The sequence below is a fragment of the Anoplophora glabripennis genome, unplaced genomic scaffold, assembly GCF_000390285.2.
Source record: "Anoplophora glabripennis isolate ALB-LARVAE unplaced genomic scaffold, Agla_2.0 scaffold164, whole genome shotgun sequence".
Lineage (NCBI taxonomy): Eukaryota > Metazoa > Arthropoda > Insecta > Coleoptera > Cerambycidae > Anoplophora > Anoplophora glabripennis.
The window spans coordinates 60,239-80,686 of NW_019416480.1; the positions used below are offsets into that span (position 1 = coordinate 60,239).

At 33.0% G+C, this 20,448-nt stretch overlaps 1 protein-coding gene across 1 annotated transcript in view; it reads right to left on the reverse strand.

Annotated features, from left to right (window-relative positions):
- Window positions 1-50: 50 nt before the first annotated feature.
- Window positions 51-20,448, reverse strand: part of LOC108905820 (regulator of G-protein signaling 6) — a 152,875-nt gene continuing 132,477 nt past the window's right edge. Inside the window, exons 3-8 of the mRNA XM_018708848.2 lie at window positions 17,769-17,868; window positions 13,068-13,118; window positions 12,890-12,996; window positions 12,648-12,836; window positions 8,805-8,990; window positions 51-230 (exon numbers count right to left, since the gene is read on the reverse strand). Coding sequence (XP_018564364.2) covers window positions 51-230; window positions 8,805-8,990; window positions 12,648-12,836; window positions 12,890-12,996; window positions 13,068-13,118; window positions 17,769-17,868 — 813 coding nt within the window. The remainder of the gene's footprint in view (window positions 231-8,804; window positions 8,991-12,647; window positions 12,837-12,889; window positions 12,997-13,067; window positions 13,119-17,768; window positions 17,869-20,448) is intronic.

Genomic DNA, 20,448 nt, shown 5'->3' on the forward strand with positions numbered 1-20,448 from the left:
ACGTGTCAACTACTTATCGAAAATGCTCATATGAGGAATAAAAAAAGGACTTACAGGGGACTGTTGAGCTGCCAGTAGGTCAGGTCTTCGCTGACCCAGGGATTAGAGGGTTGGGTTGGTGTTATTAAAGGGTCGTATTCCATGTAAATCTCTACATGTTGCACCATGCTTTCCAGTGCCTGGGAAACTTTCACCCTAGTTCTGGAGAGGCTATTTTTCAGAAGTTCAACCTGAAATAGTGGAGAAAATTAATGTTTGAGGTGTGTAAATCCAAATTTAGATATTCAAGTAGGTATGCGAGAATAGGAACAGGATTAACTTTAACTAAATTAATTTTTTTCCAAATTTCAGACCAATTTTATTCACGATGAAGGTATTTTGTATGTTGTCAAGTATGCGTGTCAAGTCGCGTTATTGTAAGGGTCAAAGAAACGGTGACATCCTTTTGCGCACGGCACTGTACTGGTTGATAACTACAGGGTGTGTCATGTATAATCTATAAAAATTAAACTACAGCTTGCTGATGATATTTGTAATAGAAAAGTCTTATACGAAAAAGTTCTATCTTGGCGTTTTTTTTTTTTTGTAAATTAGAGTCCATTTATTCAACGAAAATGAAGGCCGACCCTGTGTTTTTTATTAAAAACTTTGGAAATGTTTTTATGTGACCCGAGATGCAACCTTATAATTTAAGTCGGTATAATCTAATACTAGTAATAATAAAAGAAGGTTAGTTTACATTGCCAAAAAATTTGTGCAGTCAACTGATTTTATATTTGTATTGAATTCATTATTCACTTAATTATTAAATATTAAGCATCGTCCATCGATCCATCAGTGTTAAAAAGTGAAAGATTCCAGACAAAAGTTTTTATTTTGCAATTCCACAATAGTGACAGTGTAATTTTTATAAAGAAGTAAACAGTAAGAATAGCGTACCGATTACATTAAAAACGAGATTCTTATTTCTTATTTTGCTTAATTTTTTAGTTTATACACAAACTAGTTTTACAATGAACCGAGAAAACAATGCATTTACTATTTCCGAATGTGTCGATATGGTGTTAGTGTATGGTGCAGCTGGAGAAAATGAGCTCGCGGCGACTAGGTTGTACCGGAAACGATGGCCACAACGTCACCCCCCCATATGCAAATACAATCCAACAGTGCGTTCAGCGACTGCGAGATACGGGAAGTGTTATTCCTCGAGGAGAAGAACGTGGTCAGCACGAGTGAACCTCAATGTTGAAGATACAGTGTTCGAAAATCTCGACGAACACCCCACAATTAGTACTCGAAGTAAATTTCCATAATATGCATGAGCCTTCCAAAATAATCACGCGATTAGGAAAACTCATTTTCAACATCGGTTTTCAGTAAATGTTTGGCTGGCATAATAAGCCTATTTCTAAATTCTAAATGGACCAATATATGCTGACTTTTTGGAGAACCGGTTGCCTGAATTATTGGACGGTGTGGCATTACAAGTTCAGGCATGCATGTTTTATCTTCAAGATGGGGCTCCTCCACACAGTACTCGAGAAGTAACGACACATTTGAGTGAAATGTTTCCTCGGCGATGGATTGGACGCTTTAGTCATGTGCCGTGACCACCTCGGTCACCTGATCTAACTCCAACTGACTTTTATATTTGGAGTCACTTGAAGTTATTGGTTTAAAATATTCCATTGATACTGTGGAAGAATTGCGAAACCGTATACTTGAAGCTGCTGACACAATTAGGTGAATACCTGGAATTTGGGAAAATATTCGCCAAAATTGGGTGCGTCGGTGCCATGCCTGTATCCGCGCTAATGGAGATCAAATTCAACATTTTCTCTAGAAATGGTAAATTTTATTTCATTTTGTTCCATATTTGAATGGAGTTTGTATAGTGCACGCAGTTGGCAACTACAGATGCTTACTTTAATTAATTACCTACTATTAATTATTATAATAAGAAAATATCAGTTTTTTTTAAATATCTATTTTTCTTAGTTTGTATTTTTGCATTGAAAAATTCCCCAAAAATTGAGAAGTATCTTTCTATCTTTCAACGACGATTTGCTTACGCGGCTGGTCTACAGCCCGTAACTCATCGTATAGCACACGGACAGGACCGTTCCAAAGAAAATATTTTGATCCATAATTGAACTTTAATTTACGAAAAAAAATGCAAAAATAGGACTTTTTCATATAAAACTTTTCTATTGCAAATATCGTTAGGAAGCTGTAGTTTAATTTTTATAGATTATTACTTGTGCGACCAAGGGTAGGTCATAACAATATTTGATAAAAGTTTATTAATTTATAAAAAATAAAATGTACAATAGATTCATATAAGTACCAGTTGAAAAAGAAATTAAAATATTTATCTATCCAACATTGGAATTCGGTCGACTGCAATTCCTGACCTAGTGCAATGCACTAACAGCTAATCGGTAAATACAAAAAGTTTATGAATAAATAACGGAATGAATTTAAGAAGATAATAAATAAGTGGAGTTTTATCATAACTACTTTATTTTATCGAATATAATTATTGCTTTTATTATCTATTATTGTCAATTCCCGCATCGTTAAGTGTAATCAGTAAATGTTAATGTTTTTTTTTAATCACAAAAAATTAGTACTTATATGACATTACAATTGTTTAAAATTTTGTACATCGATATTTAGTCACATTTGATCAAGTTTCGATGAATCAAGACAAAGTTATTGTTAGGAATTACAATCATGTTCACGTAAATGTACTTCATTTTTTAAATGCCCCATAAAAAATGTCTAGAGGGCTTAAGTCAGGAGAATGTTGTGGTCATGTACTCTTCTTTCAGTCTGTCTTATTTCTTGAACTTCATTCGATTTGGTAAACGTTAAAAACCATTCATTCGATTTGGTAATACGACCATGAACACAACATTTAATTCTAACAACCATTGACAAAACCTAACACGTAACGAATAATCCGCTTGTAGTATACGGGGTTTTCCTCCACAATAATTAAAATTTGTTTCTCTGTTGCTATAATATTTTTCTAAAAATATCCTAAATTTTTCATCCTAAATTCCCCATTTCACGCTCTTTTCGGACTACCACGGTAAAGGCATTTGGTACATGTCTATTCGGAAAATATCCCGCATATAAGCGAGAAGCAGCATTTTGTCTCGTTTCGTTACAAATTAAAATAATATTTATGAATTTTGAACTGCTATACAGAAGCTGTTTTGTAGAAGTGATGTAAACCACAAATCACAGTAATAAGAGTACTGTAAGAGCCACAGTAATTCTGAATAAATATGTCGGCTATACACCTAAAAAGTCAAACGTTTTTACAAGAGAACAAGTCAACGATTTTCTCGTTCAGGCACATATTATTTGCTAATGAAGGTAGTGACGGTCTTAAGCATTGCAGGAGCATGCCGTTCTGATGAGTTATGCAAACTTACTTTGACCAACGTCAATTTCAAAAATTTCGATGACATTATTGTAGTTACAATTCCAGATTGTAAAAAAGGTATGTCACGTACGTTTACAATTACTTCTCACTCACTCACTCACTGTGTTTCTCACCTGGAAATTCTCAAGAAATATATCAAGATTAGATTGGAAATTAATACTGAAATTTCACGCTATTTTATGCGCTATCAAGCAGGTACCTAGATGTTACAACCAGCCAGTCGGCAATAATACCCTTTCTATATGATTCCTAATAAGATTGCACAGTTTGTTGAAACTAGAACATCCTGAAATATATACAAGCCATTCATTCCTAAGAACATCGGCAACGTTACTGGCTAACACAGGAGTTGATGTATTAGCAATCAAGAGATGTGGTGGGTGGAAATCAGCCACAATTGCAGAAAGTTATGTTGCTGACAGTTTAAGTAACAAAAATGAAATAGCCAACAGGATTCTTTACAATGTCACTTTAACTCCAGGTTCTAATAGTAGGTCGTATCATGCTGTTTTAATGGATCAGTCAGATAATATTGAGCCTCCAGTGACTGAAATGGAGTGCGTCAAATCATTTTGAGGAAAATGTGACAGTTAGTAAACGCGACAGGAATAATTATCCAGATTTTATAAATGTGACTAAATGTAATAACTGTACAATTACTGTAAATATTCATTCATAATAATTAATAGAATGTAATGTTCATCAAATATATCCATTTCTTTGTTTATAAAATATGCATTTTTAACTCGAACTTTTTTCCCTAGGGAGGTAACTTACCTCCTTAAAAACAATGTATTTTATATTTACTATACTGGGAGGATATTTTCTTGAAATAAAATAAATANAAGAGATGTGGTGGGTGGAAATCAGCCACAATTGCAGAAAGTTATGTTGCTGACAGTTTAAGTAACAAAAATGAAATAGCCAACAGGATTCTTTATAATGTCACTTCAACTCCAGATTCTAATAGTACGTCGTATCATGCTGTTTTAATGGATCAGTCAGATAATATTGAGCCTCTGGTGATTGAAATCATTTTGAGAAAAATATAACAATTAGTAAACGCGACAGGAATAATTATCCATAGAATAATTATATTAGATTTTATAAATGTGACTAAATGTAATAACTGTACAATTACTGTAAATATTCATTCATAATAATTAATGGAATGTAATGTTCATCAAATATATCCATTTCTTTGTTTATAAAATATGCATTTTTAACTCGAACTTTTTTCCCCTAGGGAGGTAACTTACTTCCTTAAAAACAATGTATTAATAGTCTATTTACTACACTGGGAGGATATTTTCTTGGAATCTATAAATATTTTATCATAACTTTTTTGGTTATACAATACTATTTTTGATGGGGTATACCTATACCCCTAAACTGTTTTGAATAAGTATACCTATAGCCAAGCCTTTATTATTTGAAGAAAAACATCTTCATTAAGTTACGGAAGATGTATGAAAAGAAACATGATATAATTTAATAGAACTTATAAAGAATATTTATATAAGGAAAGATTACCTAAATTACCTATACCTATTATTTTGATAATATTTATTCATAATTCGTTTATATCAAATTACTCTTAATGGAAGTTTCTAATTCATATGCCTAACTTTTGAACAAAATTCATTAAAACTACGTTCGGTCTTCTTATTCACAGCGTACATAATCGGACTAGAAAGTTACAATGTAAAATAAACCATATACTATTAAACGGCTTTGTTTGACATTTAAATAAGCAGTTTCAGACTACCAAAATTTTGCGGGTTAACTTCCAGAGCCTTGCCTGTTCGACCTTATAAACTTCGTGGAATTTAATGAAGACCGTCTGGATATATGTTTGGATAACGTCCTTGTTATTTTTTGCGCGTTTTCAGTATATTTAGGCCACAAAAAATACAAATAAAATTTTTGATACCGAGATTGAACGCCAACATTTTCAAATATTTCAATTTAAGTTGTGAAATGAACAAAAGGTTATGGACAGAGATAATGGAGAATATGTGTTAAAAAAAACACAATATTAAACTATATTATCTTTCTGTTTTGGCAATAAATCAAGAATGACACAACAACGCGCCTCTAAAAATTTCCCGAACAGAATTTATGTCCTGACCTCAAACATTTGACCTTGGATCTGATTGGACGAATTTTTTCTCTTTGGGCTTTAATAGCAAAGAACTACGTTGTCAAATATAAAGAAATGTATTGGGGTTGATGTCACACGACCTATCGTCGAACAAGACGTAGATTTAATACATCAATTTGTCTCTTCCAGAACTGTTCTCAGTAGCTTGGGAAGCTTGGAGGAAACAGAAAGAACAAGAAACTTTGGGAAAATATGAAAAAAAATATTTGTGTAGTATAATTTTGTCATAAGTAGAAAATTTATTGGTAGGTGGAAAAATTGTGTTGTGGGATATCGACGGTGTTAGAAAAGTCATGTGGTAAATTAGTGGCGTATACACAGGGCGTTGCACAAAATTGTGGCGTATAAAGGCTGGCCATTTTAGAACGAAACTTGTAATTTTTATATAAATATTTAAATAATTTCTTTAACATTTTTACGAATTTCGTCGGTTGTAGAAGAACTCACAACTGAATACGATGTGTCGCACGGTGACTATACATTAGACATATTTCGATTTTAATTCTGAAAATTTCGGCAATAGTGTTTTCGGGAATGCCCTTCTCAACTAAAATAATGGCGTCCACCTAACGCTTCCGGTTATACCGGAAGTTGACATCGTCTTCGTTATTTTAAATGGAACACCCTGTATATTATTGCAATTTTGGATTCTACGTCAATTTGTAGGTGTACTTTCATAAAGGTTTCCTATTCTTAAAGTTAACCGTTGTTGATTTATTTAATTTAAAAAAGAAAATATTAATAAAGAAGCACTGCCTAATTCAAAAAGATGTATAATTTACAATAATAAAGTTAGGGCTATAAAATTTATAGGGTACATAACTAAAGCTCTAAGCTTCCTTGCCATAATTTCAAAATGATTTAATTTCATACAGGGTGGTAGAAATTTAATGCCGAATTTAGTCAACTTTAAACCATTTTAATTTATTTTTTTTTAAATGGAACACTGTATATTTTTGCGCAACTTGATGAACAATTTTGTTCTCTTTCGAATGGTATAATGGTTCCGTATACCTGTCTCTTCTGGTTTTTAAGGTATTTACTGTTTTTCGTGCAGTCAACGGATATCGCATAATTTCTTGCGAGGATGGCTGTGAAATTTTTAGTGGAACTTCAAAACAAGCACCTAATCTGTCACTAGTTTATTGTTGTCAATTTAACACATACACTGAATGTTTATTTGAGTATTATTTATTTTTAAAGAATGGAAAACGTTAATATTCAAATGCTGATATTCTTAATTTTTTTTATAATTAAATATATAAAAAACGGTTAACTTTAAGAATAGGAAACCTTTATAAAAGTACACCTAAAAATCGACGTAGAATCCAAAATTGCAATAATATACAGGGTGTTCTATTTAAAATAACGAAGATGACGTCAACTTCCGGTGTAACCAGAAGCGTTAGATGGACGCCATTATTTTAGTTGAGAAGGGCGTACCCGAAAACACTATTGCCCAAATTTTCAAAATTAAAATCGAAATATGTCTAATGTCTCGTCACCGTGGGGCGCCCTGTATATTTTCAGCTTGTAAACCGTCTTACACCCTGGAGAAACCTTGTATGACTGGTACAGTGAAGAGATATTGTTAATAGATTTTCTTTTTAGATTTTCTAAAACCTTCAAAATTCACTGAAAATTATGCATAAAAACATACCCCTTAATATCAATAATTTTATAATGAATTTTAACATTTTTCTCGAAATTTGGTACAAATTACATTTAGAGGTTATAGAATTCAGTGACGTAGTCATAGTTTGAATAAAAGTCTTTAACACATTTTTGTTAAATTTCAGACTAAAAGAATTTAAAAAGAAATGCAAATCACGAGATTTTATAGACCTTTTAAAAAAAATAAATACGTTTTCTTGCAACTGCGTTTCCGCTTGAAATGGGCCACAGGGTGTTTCAAAAAGACCTCCCTTAAATTCAGGGGATGATAGTACGACAAAAAATAAGAATTTTTTGTCTTATGAACTATATATCTATCTCCTTTTGGTTTCGAGATACAGAGCGACAAAATAAAATTTTTTAAATAGAATTTTTACGAAAATCTCCGAACGGTGCGAAATATTTTTATGAAATTTGGTATTCCGGGGTTTTTAAGGACGCCAAATACGCTGGTCTAATTATTTTTTGTATATTTTATAGTGGGCGCTAGTTATGCTACATTCGTATTACATTTTAAGTTCAAATTTTTTTGAGGTTAGATTTGGGCTCCAATTTCTAATGGACAATTTTGTTTTCTAAAAATAATGTACTCTTGTTAGAACTTCCTAATGTGGACGATTTTCGAGAAGAAAGGCTTTTAATTGAACTCTTACAATATTATGGTGTAGAAAATAAGTGACTTTTCTCAAAGTAGGCTTATGTCAAAACTTATTGATGGATATCTCATCAACAACGCACATATTCTCAGTAATATTTTAAACTTTAATTAACTTTATATCGAAATTTTAGTGACTGTAAAAATGACCAAAAAAATTCTTTAAAAATTCGCTAAATGTCGTTTACCAAATTTCATCTTTTAATTACAGTCTGTACCATTTAAAAAATACACATGCAAGCATCACATTTTTTTGCAACACACTACGTAAACGTCACAAATCTTAAAATGTACCTTCTGCTGTCACTTTGACATTCCCAATTTCTTTTCTTTGACCAAGGGTAAAGCTTTGATAGAAGGACCCACTAAATGGATGCCCTGTACTGCTTTGAAGAGTAGCCTTTGCAAATGTATATGAAACAATTGAATAACCTTTTGACATTTTCCAAAATTAATAAATGACTGATCATTACTTTTCATATTAGAAAATTGATATTTTTTACATTGGGTAACTGTATTATGTCCTACCTCTCTCCTGTGGTCTNAAAAATACACATGCAAGCATCACATTTTTTTGCAACACACTACGTAAACGTCACAAATCTTAAAATGTACCTTCTGCTGTCACTTTGACATTCCCAATTTCTTTTCTTTGGCCAAGGGTAAAGCTTTGATAGAAGGACCCACTAAATGGATGCCCTGTACTGCTTTGAAGAGTAGCCTTTGCAAATGTATATGAAACAATTGAATAACCTTTTGACATTTTCCAAAATGAATAAATGACTGATGCTATGATTACTTTTCATATTAGAAAATTGATATTTTTTACATTGGGTAACTGTATTATGTCCTACCTCTCTCCTGTGGTCTTCTATAGTCTTTTTCCTTGTCCTACACCCATTCCAGCTCCGCGTGGGCACCGGGCACGGCTCCATAGAACTCACCATTCCCGGTGGCGGCCGGTGGACCCGCCAGTACGCCCTCTCCTGGGAGTCGCTGATCAGTTTGTCAGCCTTCTTTAGCACCTTTGACAATTTTACCTGCGGAAACGAAGAATATATTGAATTAACACTTTTTTTTTGTCTATGGGAGAATATGGTTTTCTTCTCACAAAAATTGGAAGAAATGGAAAAATTGAAAAATTCGGAAAAATTTTAGTTTTAATAAAATTTAGTATATGAAAGGTTCTAGCCACTATGTCAATATAAATAATAACTTTTTATAAAGGGTGTCAATACCAACTTTCTTTTTTTAAATGCAACACCCCGTATACTATTAAATTTTTGGATTATTCTTCAACTGTTTCGGAAATATTAAGTGTTTTCAGATTTATTGCAAAAATTAACATTAAAAAAAGAAAATTATGTGATTACCGAAATTGGCTACAACACACTTAATAGTTATTTCCTATTTAGCTCTTGATAATGAGAAAGTAAGCAAAAACCATTTCAGCGTTTCTTTTTACTGATATGAAATAAAAAAAAACTATAAATAGTATTGTTTACTTTTGCTTAAAACGCCTGGCCTTGTCAACGTGTTGTCTGCCTGCATGACAGTAGTTATAGTCGTGTGAATTTCGTTAACTGCATATCAGAAAACTGGTTCATTTAACACAAATGCACAAAATAACGTTTATTTCATGAAAGATTTCCAAATTTGCCACCTATATCCCAAGGGACAATCAGTAAAATAGAAAAGCAGTTTCGCGAGTTTAGACATGTAGGCAGATAAAAAAGCAGCTGCCAAAGCAATAAGTGATGATACCAAATTGGATATTATGCTTGAGTTTGAGGAAAACCAACATACTTCTAGTCGAAAAGCAATCCCAATGATCGATGTTGGCCTTTCATCGATTATTCAAATATTAAAAGAAAATAAAATGCATCCCGATAAAATGAAACCAACTCAGGAGCTCATGGAAGACGATTTTGATAGGAGAACGTATTTTTGTGAACAAATGATGGCAATATTAAATATGAATGTAATCCAATTAGAACATGTTTTGATTTCTGATGAGACCACCTTTACACTTCACGGTCATGCTATTAGTCAAAATTGCCGCTATTGATCTAATGAAAATCCTCACTGGATTACAGAAGAACATACGCAATACCCTGAAAAGGTTAATGTTTGGGCAGGGATTGTTGGAGATCATATCCCTTTTTCATTGATGGCAATTTGAATGGCGATAATTATTTAGCACTCCTCCAAAATAATGTTGTGCCAACTTTGACAAACTTATATCCTGATCCACCAAACCCACAGGTTCCAGTGAATATGATATGGTTTCAGCAAGATGGAGCACCACCGCCCCATTACCAAATCAATGTCCGGCAGTATCTCAACCGAATATTTCCAAATCGGTGGATAGGGAGGCGAGGATCGATGGAATGGCCAGCACGATCCCCTGATTTGACACCATTAGACTTATTCTTATGGGGATATGTCAAAAGTATTATATACAAAACTAACCCCTCGACTTCGCTGACTTAAAGATGAATAACGCTCGCCATTAGATCGGTCACGCCTGAGATGTTACGTAACGTTAGAAGAAATTTCTATTTAAGATTAGAATGTTGCCAAGACGTTCGCGGCGAGCATTTTGAACATCTACATTGGCATTAATGTTTTCTTTCTGCTTTTTTACAGTATTAATAAATACTCACTATTACTTATTAGTTTTTGAGTGTGTTGTAGCGAATCTGTGTAATCAAATAATTTTCTTTTTTTAATGTTAATTTTGCAATAAATCTTAAAAACTTAATATTTCCGAAACAGTTGAAGATAGTTATAGGACATTGTACATGAAATAGGTCCAGGATTTTCTGAAGAATCCAAAAATTGAATTATATACAGGATGTTGCATTTAGAAAAAGAATCCTGTATAAAAAGTTTTTGTTGGAAAAAATGCGCAACTAAAAGTACCAATCGACGTGTCCGAGCGTTTTTTCGAACACGCCACCATTTATTTATTATTGAATTTATTCCATTTGGCTGATACACACTGTATACTGTTTTTTTCTGATCTCGTTTTTTTGTTTGCTTTGTTGAAATTTGGTTAGAAAATACTAATAATACAAATGTTGTTTCTTTAGTTGTAGTGTGTGGAGGAACTTTGGATTCATTTCATATCCATGCAGATTTATGTATTTAAGTATAAAATGTCATAGAACAGAGGAAATATTAACTATAATTATTTTTCTCACTCTGCTATCACCACCACTACTTATAGAGCGAACTCTCATATATTACAATAATTTCACTATATTTAAAAGTATGTAGTAAAGTACCTCACTTACAATTAGAGAACTTTTATTTCGTTTCGATATCTAAGATTTGTTTCCCTATCGTTTTATTTATACAATAAAAAATATTATATTCTTCTTTTGCTGCGAATGAGATGCAGAATATATAGATTTAATTAAAATGTCATGTTCATATACTTACTAAGGTTTATTCCAGCAAAATATTTATGAAAAAATAGTTTAATAAGTAATTTTTCAAGGTTTTCTTCCAGTTTTTCCACATTTTCTATTTTTTTCAATTTTTTGCTTCGGAAAAGAAGAAAAACGACAATTTTTTACAAACATAGTTGCCCTTTGACAGTCTTCATTTGCAAACGGAAACATAATCTAATGGTAATTTCTGGTAATATCAATATCAAAGAAATCGCCATATAAATTTAAAATTTTAAAATAATTTACTTCATTTTATCAAATGGTCTGGAACGTACCATTTGCAATGTTGCTTAACATTTTGAACTAAATAAAACCTCAGATATCAAGTTATTAAGGGTGTTTGTAAATAAGTGCGACATATTTTAGGGGGTGGTTGCCGAAGTTATTTCGTCAAAAAAAGTTCAAATAAACGCAGATCGAAATATGCTTTGTTTCCGAGATACAGAGTGCTGAAATTTAAGTTTTTTATTTATTTTTATTAATTATTTCAAAGAGTTTTAAAGATATTGACTCGATATTTGATTTGTTGTACTTTATTTAGAAATATTGATAGTATTCTACTAGATAATGTGTCAATAGAAATAAAAAAATGCACACAACTTGCAATAAAGTATTTTTTTATTTTTTTCCTCAAAAACGCACCGTTTTTCTCACGAAAAAAATTAAAGAGTTCAATTTCATTCAGAATTGATGACGGATTTGTAAAAAAATATCGAAACTGGAAAAAGTCAGTGACGTACTATTTTTTTTATTAAAAGTTGTGGCATTCTCGCACGAACGCCACTGGAGCAAGTAGAAATATTCGATTCACCACAAAAAATGCACATTTATCCCTCCAAAGCGTTTTTCAAATTTCGAGTCAATATCATTAAAACTGAAATAATTAATAAAAATATATAAAAAAATTAGAATTTAAACATTCCTTGAAACGAAGTATATTTCGATCTAAGTTTATGTGAACTTTTTTTCAGAAAATAACTTCGGCAACCACACCCTAAAATATTTCGCACTTATTTATAAACACCCTGTATATACCTATATCTTCGAAGCTACGAAGTTAAAAATAATATAAAAAAGCGCTTTTTATCATTTTCAAACAAAAAATTTTTGTCAAATTTAGATTTGGTAAGTATTAAAGTCGTTTTGATAAAATTTACAAATATTTCAGGCTCTGAGATGTTTAATGTAATTTTTGAGGCTAAGAAAAGACATAAAATAGTTATCGGTTGCTTTGCTAACCTGCTCCTCGGCTTGCATTGTGATGAAATCCCATTTGTTGGCCAAATTTTTCTTCAAGTTACTCAAAGCCTCGAGCTCGTAATCCTCCAGTCCGTGTCTCTGTTTATTCCTGAGGGTCCTCTTGGCCAAATAAATCGCGTATTCTACGTTGTCGGGAGGCCTGTTCTGCCAAGGCCAATAGTAGGGAGACTAGAAGGAAAACGTTGTAAAATAAATTTTGATACAGTTCCGAATCTTATTACCTGGAATCTATACAAGGAACTGTCGTCTTTGACCACCAAGTTTTTTGAGTCGCTTATTGGAAAAAAGTAGCCGTACTGACACAGTTGATTGGCTATATTGAGCGCCTCTAAAAGGGAAAATTTATTGTACAGGGCGTTTCCAAGATATCAGAAAACAAAAAAATAAGAGGTTTCTTACCGGATTCTTCAATTCCAAGACGCTCCATTAACCATTCTATCAGGTCGTACCCTGGAACAGCGAAGAATAATCACATTTCTATGATTTCTTAGATGCATTTTGGTTGTTCAAGTTTAGTAAATGCTTTTAGGGCGTCAAATATCCTACAGAATTTGAAATATCCCTCTTAAGAACAAATTAACATTTTAATGAATTTACCAAACTTTAAATAGTAGTTCGGGGAGTCTGAGGAGGCAGCCGTTTTCGAATAAGCCGACGAATTATATGCCTTGAAAGATAAATTATTTGAGATATCCGTTACTAAGACGACGATGATCCTAAAATCGTAAGTTACATAACACGCATGAATAATTCAAGGCAGTATAACTTTGTAGCGACGGATTTTGGATCAAATTAATCTATTCTACTAACACCTCTTTGCAAATTCAGTAAGAATAATATTGTGGTTGATAAATTAAATATTTTATGCAGATTTGGAAGATATATGAGGAAAAGTCATTAGTAAGTATTATTTAATAATATTGTTATAAGAGACTTATATAGTCTTTCCGATATCAATTGAAGAACCAAGAGCATGACAGTATATACCAGGTTCGGTCGCTGACGCAGCAACTCGGCATTGAAATATTTGAAAAACTTGTTCCCACATTTATTTAGCCATACCCATATACAGGTCTGGTCGAACTAAACGTGGAGGTGGTAGGAATGTATACGCCCAGTTGAAGAATGCGCAGTCAGGAAAACGGTGTAGCCGAACTGGGCGACTGGGTAATAAATCTCAGCTGTTGACAAGTGGCTGACAAATTGTCTAGCAGGTAATTTTAATTTACTACAGGCACCTTCTATTAATAATTCATATTACAATTGCGAAAGGGAGAAATAAGAGGAATATTTTGTTTACTAATATTATTACAACATGGCATTGTGGAGGCCTTTTGAAACGGAACAAAACGAAATTTACCATCAATATAATAAAATTGTTTGAGGACATAAATAATTAAAATATGTTGTTGACCAAATGAACATAAACAGAAATTTTCTGCACATTATATACAAATTATTAGAATTTTTACCTTTATCAGAAAACTTTTTTAGGGACGCCTATGAAACTCATTAAATTTTATTGCTAGGCGGTTTTTCACATGTTCAACTGACTTCGGAAAGACTTATACTTTGTACTAGATACCCTAGTATGTCGAAAAGTGGTATAAATAATTCTGTTAGCATTTTTTGTAATATCCCTCTTATAAGCTATAATTTCTGTTTGGTGTTCTGTTCTTTCGTCAGATTTCAAATCTATCTCAAATTCAGGGCGTCCAGTAGAGTGTGTCACATTTCAATAATATCCGCCTTAATTTTTTTCTTTTAATTTCATTTTTCAAAGATAACGGACACATTTTAAGATAATTCGATGAATTTTGTTTTTAGGAGAGTTTTTGGGGTAGCCACATATTATTTTGTGATTATTTTTGTGTAAAACATAGATGGCACTAGTAACAACCTTATACCTGCATACCTTTGTATACCTTTTGTGGATGTTTTACAAGAATAATCAGACTTTTGCAAACAGCACTCGATTTGTTTTAAAAACGATGTACTATACTCATTAAATGTCGCTAAAATGAGCTACATTGAAGAATAATTAAATAAATAAAGCATTTACAAGTTCCCAGAATGTTCACCATTAACATTACCTAGGCAGCTTGTTAATCGCTGATTACTCAAGTTAGTTTGAAATCTCGAAACAGCTTTCAAGAGGAGTGTCTTGGTTAGTTCAAAGTAATATAGATACAATGCTCCACGACTAAGTCTACTATGTTTTATGCAAAAAATAATTGCGAAGGTACGTAGCATTTTAAGCAAGCTAAATTGTCCTGAGGTAACTTAGTCCCCTCTTAAGAGATCTTGTTGTACAAACTGGATAGGTTTGGTATGCCTGATTCAATCATACTTACAAAATAGGTATCAGTTTGCTCAATATCGTTGTTTTAAGTTACACTTTTTTTGGGTATGTTTTTTTCAAATAACTATTTCAATTTTTATTTTATGAAAATGACTTTTAAAGAAAGAAACTGCTGACATTTTTTTACGAATTTAAAAAAAAATGTTTTTCTACGACCTCCTGGTGTCGAGTTAATTTTTTTATTTAAAAAAAATTTTGAGGGCGCAATTAACATTTTACAGCGATGCGCTTGATGGAGGTTAATATTGAATACTTATATTTTCAAAAAAAATAGTAGGATATGTTTACTTGATTTTTAGTAATTGGTAATTGAGTAATAAACTGAAGCGTGCAAGCGCTGAGTGCGTCAGCTGGACCGGACGGAGAAGTAGGGGGAAGCGGCGCGTGCTCGCTCTGAAAACTGATGACTTGCAGTCTAGATGGCTCGCGCCATATTTTCGTGGAGAAGTATAATAAAAGTAAAAAAATAGAAGTTAAATAAAAACTAAACATTTACGGGACTATTTTGCTTCTAAGGCGAAAATGACTATAATATTCGTGTTTAGCTACCCCAGATTAAGTGCAAAAGAATTTTTGTACGTGGTCCAGAAGCCGAGATATCAAAGATTTTGCAAGCGCGAGCTATTTAGACTGCACGTAAAATATAAAAAAAAATATCTCGGCTTCGGAAGGTCTTAGAAAAACATTTTTTTTTTTAATTCGTGAAAAAATGTCAGCAGTTTCTTTCTTTAAAAGTCATTTTCATAAAATAAATATTGAAATAGTTATTTGAAAAAAAAACATACCCAAAAAAGTGCAACATTTTCAGTCATTTTTTGATCCTTAAAATTAATAAAATCGTTAACATTTTTTAAAAGCATGATAATATAACTCTTTACGAAGAAAATAAACCGAAAATCGTCACTGTAGGGCTATCCGCTTAGAAGATCTATTCAATTTTCGAGAGCACCTTTTTTTCAAAAAATCGATATATCTCGAAAAATAATTAATATTTTCAAATTTTTCAAAAATGTACTTTTTTGGCTTGCCGCGGGCTATGCTTGCAGTAAATAGCAAGTATGGGAACATAGATGTAAACGAGTTATAGAAGAAGAGAGAAGAGAAGATTTTTAACGGTTTTTTTGATATATCTCGAAAAGTAACAAAGCAATCGATATTTACAAAAAATCAGTCGATAGATCTTTTTAAAACCTACAACTTTCTCATTTAAAATTTTTCAATCGGTGCTATATTTTTTTAGTTATTTTTAGAAAAACCGTTTTTTTTTGCAAATTTGCGATTTTTTTTAACCATGTTCGCTATTTTGCATCGAGTTTAAAGAACAGGAAACTCAATTTAAAATTTAATTTTCTATACGGTCATATTTTTTTGTCCGGGTAATAATTTCTGCAAATTTAACATTAATCCGTGACAGAATGTTTGGACTAATAATGCACTTGATGTTATTAGTCGGTGGTGGAGTTATTTAGAAAAAAAAGAATATGTGTTTCATAATAAGGATTCCAAAGATTTCGTCAATATTTCTACATTACGATACGATTACCATACATTACTCTTATTCGTTCTAAATTAGAACATGCATCAAGAGTCTGGAGCTAACCAAATTACAATTTGGAAAGAGTACAGCGTAGACTTATGAAATTAGCCATATACTTACTCCATAATATTTTCGACTGTCCAGATGTTTTAAATAACGTACAAACTAAAGTACCACGACTTTAATCTAGAAGCAATAACGTTTTTAGTCTACCCACAGCACGCAATCACATCCTTGTAGCATCACCGTTGTATTAGGTTATCTCTAATACAGTGAGGTGAAAAATTATGCTCATATTCTTTGTTGTCCGACACAGTATAAAAAGTGCATTGCTAAATAGCAATGTATTTCTTTTTTCTTATATTGTTTATCTTTTTGTTTTGTTCTTTTTATTTGTGTTATTTGTAAGTGTGTATGTTTTTTTCTCTATTTTTCATATTTAAATCCTATTTTCTCTTTTTTTTCTTATATTTTAGTAATAAACTGAGTCGTCAGTGCCGCGAGAAACAACTACTCCGAGAGCTATTTGCCCCTACCGGCATTGAATTATACTCGCGACACCTAGTACAACAGCTAGGATCGTTTGTCAGTTTAACCCACCAGGCACAGACCGGTTTCGGACTTATTAGTCCTCATCAGTGTGTGATAGGTGCGACAACCGACAAACGACCCAGCTGTTCTTCGTCGTATCATCACGAAGAGGAAGTACATTGTACGCGGGAGCGGGCAAATAGCTCTCGGAGTAGTTGTTTGTCGCGGCACTGACGACTCAAACATTGTGTTACGCCCTCTGTGGGTGGCAGTCGTGCAAAAAAGTACCTGCAGTTAGCAGGTCGCTTCCTATGTAGTCATTTGAATGGCACAGTTGGGAGTCTGTACGACAGATGGAGCCATTGGCTCCCGCGTACATTAGTAATAGACTGTTATTGGGCATTGCCTGTTGGAAGTGTATTTTTTTTAATAGATGAATGCATTAACATAAATTGGTTTATTTTGGCTCTTGAAGTATGTCACATTCTTTTTTGGACACCCTGTATTTAATCGATGTTCTCTGCTGCGACACTTAATATAATTTCAGGAAAAAAAAACGAATTTAATTCGGGTACGTCGAGACACGTGCTTGGTACAAGCTGAACACGGAATGCCCGGAATTTTCCGACCGGCACTCCGTCTTCCATAACGGGTCTTAATGAGAGCTTACCCATAAAGGCGGCAGGAATTGATGTTAGGAATAATTTCTGGCTTCTGACAGGAACGCCCCCGTGCTCCGTGTCCTGCATCTCTCGCACCAGCCCCTCCATCTGCAAAGAGAAGTTATTTTAATAAAAATCTTGGAATTAAGCGGGCTGCTTACTTCCTCGCCTTTAAACGTGACATTGATATGAAATTTAATGAAAAAAGTGGGTAGACTGGCCAATGTGGCCAAGACGAATGCCAAAATGAAATATTTTAAAAAAAAGTCATACGGGTATGAGTTACGCTTTAAAGGGGTGACTCCTTCCTCACACCTACGACACTGGTAACTGAAGTGTAGGTTTACTAGTATAGTTTACAAATATATTGAGATCAATATTCCTAAATTCATCATTTTGTATTTAAAAGCTGTTCTCACTTCGGCTAGTATATCAAAATCGTAAATTGAACAATGTCGACATTTTATTCCTTTTCTCCAATAAAATACAAATTTAAGTTGAGGGAAGCTAAGAATCTATGGCGTTCTTATGGATTTACAAGGGCATTTATCATTTTTATTATAGTCAAAAGGTGGCGTAAATCAATATTTCTACGAGAGATCGGAAGGGATAGTCAAGAAAACTTTCAGATAACTTGAAATCAAGAGCAGGGAAACTGCTTTTTGTAGCAAACGCAAACACACATTTTTATTTATTTATCGCTTGTTATAGTAAGGAATTATGCTTTACACGAAAATAAAAAGTATTGTAAAGGTCCAATTGTGTCAAATTTTGTTTTAAAATATGAAAATGCAACATTGACATTCTGATTATCACAGCGCCACAAAAAAAGTACCTGTTCCGAAAGACCAGACCATGATGTCTATATGTTTTTATCTGCTCCCACTATAGTAAATAGATTATTAATACATTGTTTTTAAGGAGGTGAGTGGATTTTACAGTAGAAGTGGAAGTTGCTATGGACAATGGGAGGTAAGTGAGGTAACTTACCTCCATAGGGAAAAAAGCGATTTCGAGTTTATAACTCGCTCCATTTCAGTCACTGGAGGCTCAATCTTATCTGACTATTCATTAAAACAGCATGATGCGATTATTACTAGAACCTGGAGTGTCATTGTAAAGAATCCTGTTGGCCATTTCATTTTTGTTACTGAAACTGTCAGCAACATAACTTTCTGCAATTGTGGCTGATTTCCAGCCACCATATCTCTTAATTGCTAATACATCAGCTCCTGTATTAGCCAGTAACGTTGCCGATGTTCTTCGGAATGAATGGCCTGTATATGTTCCAGGATGTTCTAGTTTCAAAAACTGTGCAATCTTATTAGGAATCATAGAAAGGGTATTCTTATCGACTAGTTGGTTGTATCATCTACCTGATTGATAGCGCATAAAAAAAATTTAGTTTTAATTTCCAATCTAAATCTTGATACATTTCTTGATAATTTCTAGGTGAAAAACAGAACCTAGACGAGAAGTAATAGTTAACGTGACATACTATTTTTAGAATCTGGAATTGTAACTACAATAATGATATCGAAATTTTTGCAATTGACGTTGTAAGTTTGCATAACTCATTAGAACGGCATGCATCTGCAATGCGTATAAGACCGTCACTACCTTCATTAGTAAATATGTGTTATCGGGTGCCTGAACGAAAAAATCGTTGACTTCTCTTGTAAAAACGTTTGACATTTTAGGTGTATAGCTGTCATTCTTACGGTTAAAAAATGCTCTCAGCTTGAGGTATTTTGATATATCCAGGTTCTTCTCTATGAAAATAGTTGACTTAATCATTGAGTATTCACTCCATAAACTCGGTGACTTTAAAGTTCTTGACTTCTCCATGAAATATGTTAACAGCGACATTTCAGAAACACCAGTATTTTTGTTCTGGCACCATTCTTTGAAATTTCTATATGCTCGTCCGTAGCTCACTTTCGACTTCTCGGGTAATAAAAATTCGCAGGCAACTTTCTATTTGAAAATCACTCATTTAGAAATAATAATTCAAAAACAACTTCTAGCTTTGTCTATATACACCTTAGAAATGACAAAATCCAAACAACCAAGGCGACTTTGTAAGATTTTGAATAATGTCGAAATGAATTGATTAAGAAATGTGAAAAAATAAAACCTAATCTTTATTTCATGAACCATAAAGAACTGTGGGAGCAGATAAAATGTTATACACCACGCAGCGGTTAAGTATAATTTACCAGTCTCGGACTCTATTGCCAGTCCTCGCTCAGCTCGGGCGCAAAATCGCCCTCGACTAGTAAATAATACTTACCTCCTTTATGGTGTAAATAATAATTATTGAGGTCCGAATCAGAGGTTCGTTTAACCCGATCAGGTCAGGGTCAAGGTCAAACCAAGGTTATATCGCGAAATAAAGTTAATACAAAAAATTTGACCACTCGTACGTTTTTGGAGTCACTGATTGTTGAATTCTACATGAAATTGTAACTAAAAAGTGTCTCTAGTAAGTTCTTTCCTAGAAAAAAATTTATGAATATTTTATGCTTGCAACGAATACAGATATTACAAAATGTGTTTATGGTTAAACGATTATTTTGGGTTTACTGATTCTTTTAACTGTATCACGTCAGTTTCAAGGTCATTTCAAAATCAAGAGCAACAAAGAGACCATCCATATACGTTTTTGTAACTACCTCATCTTTATTT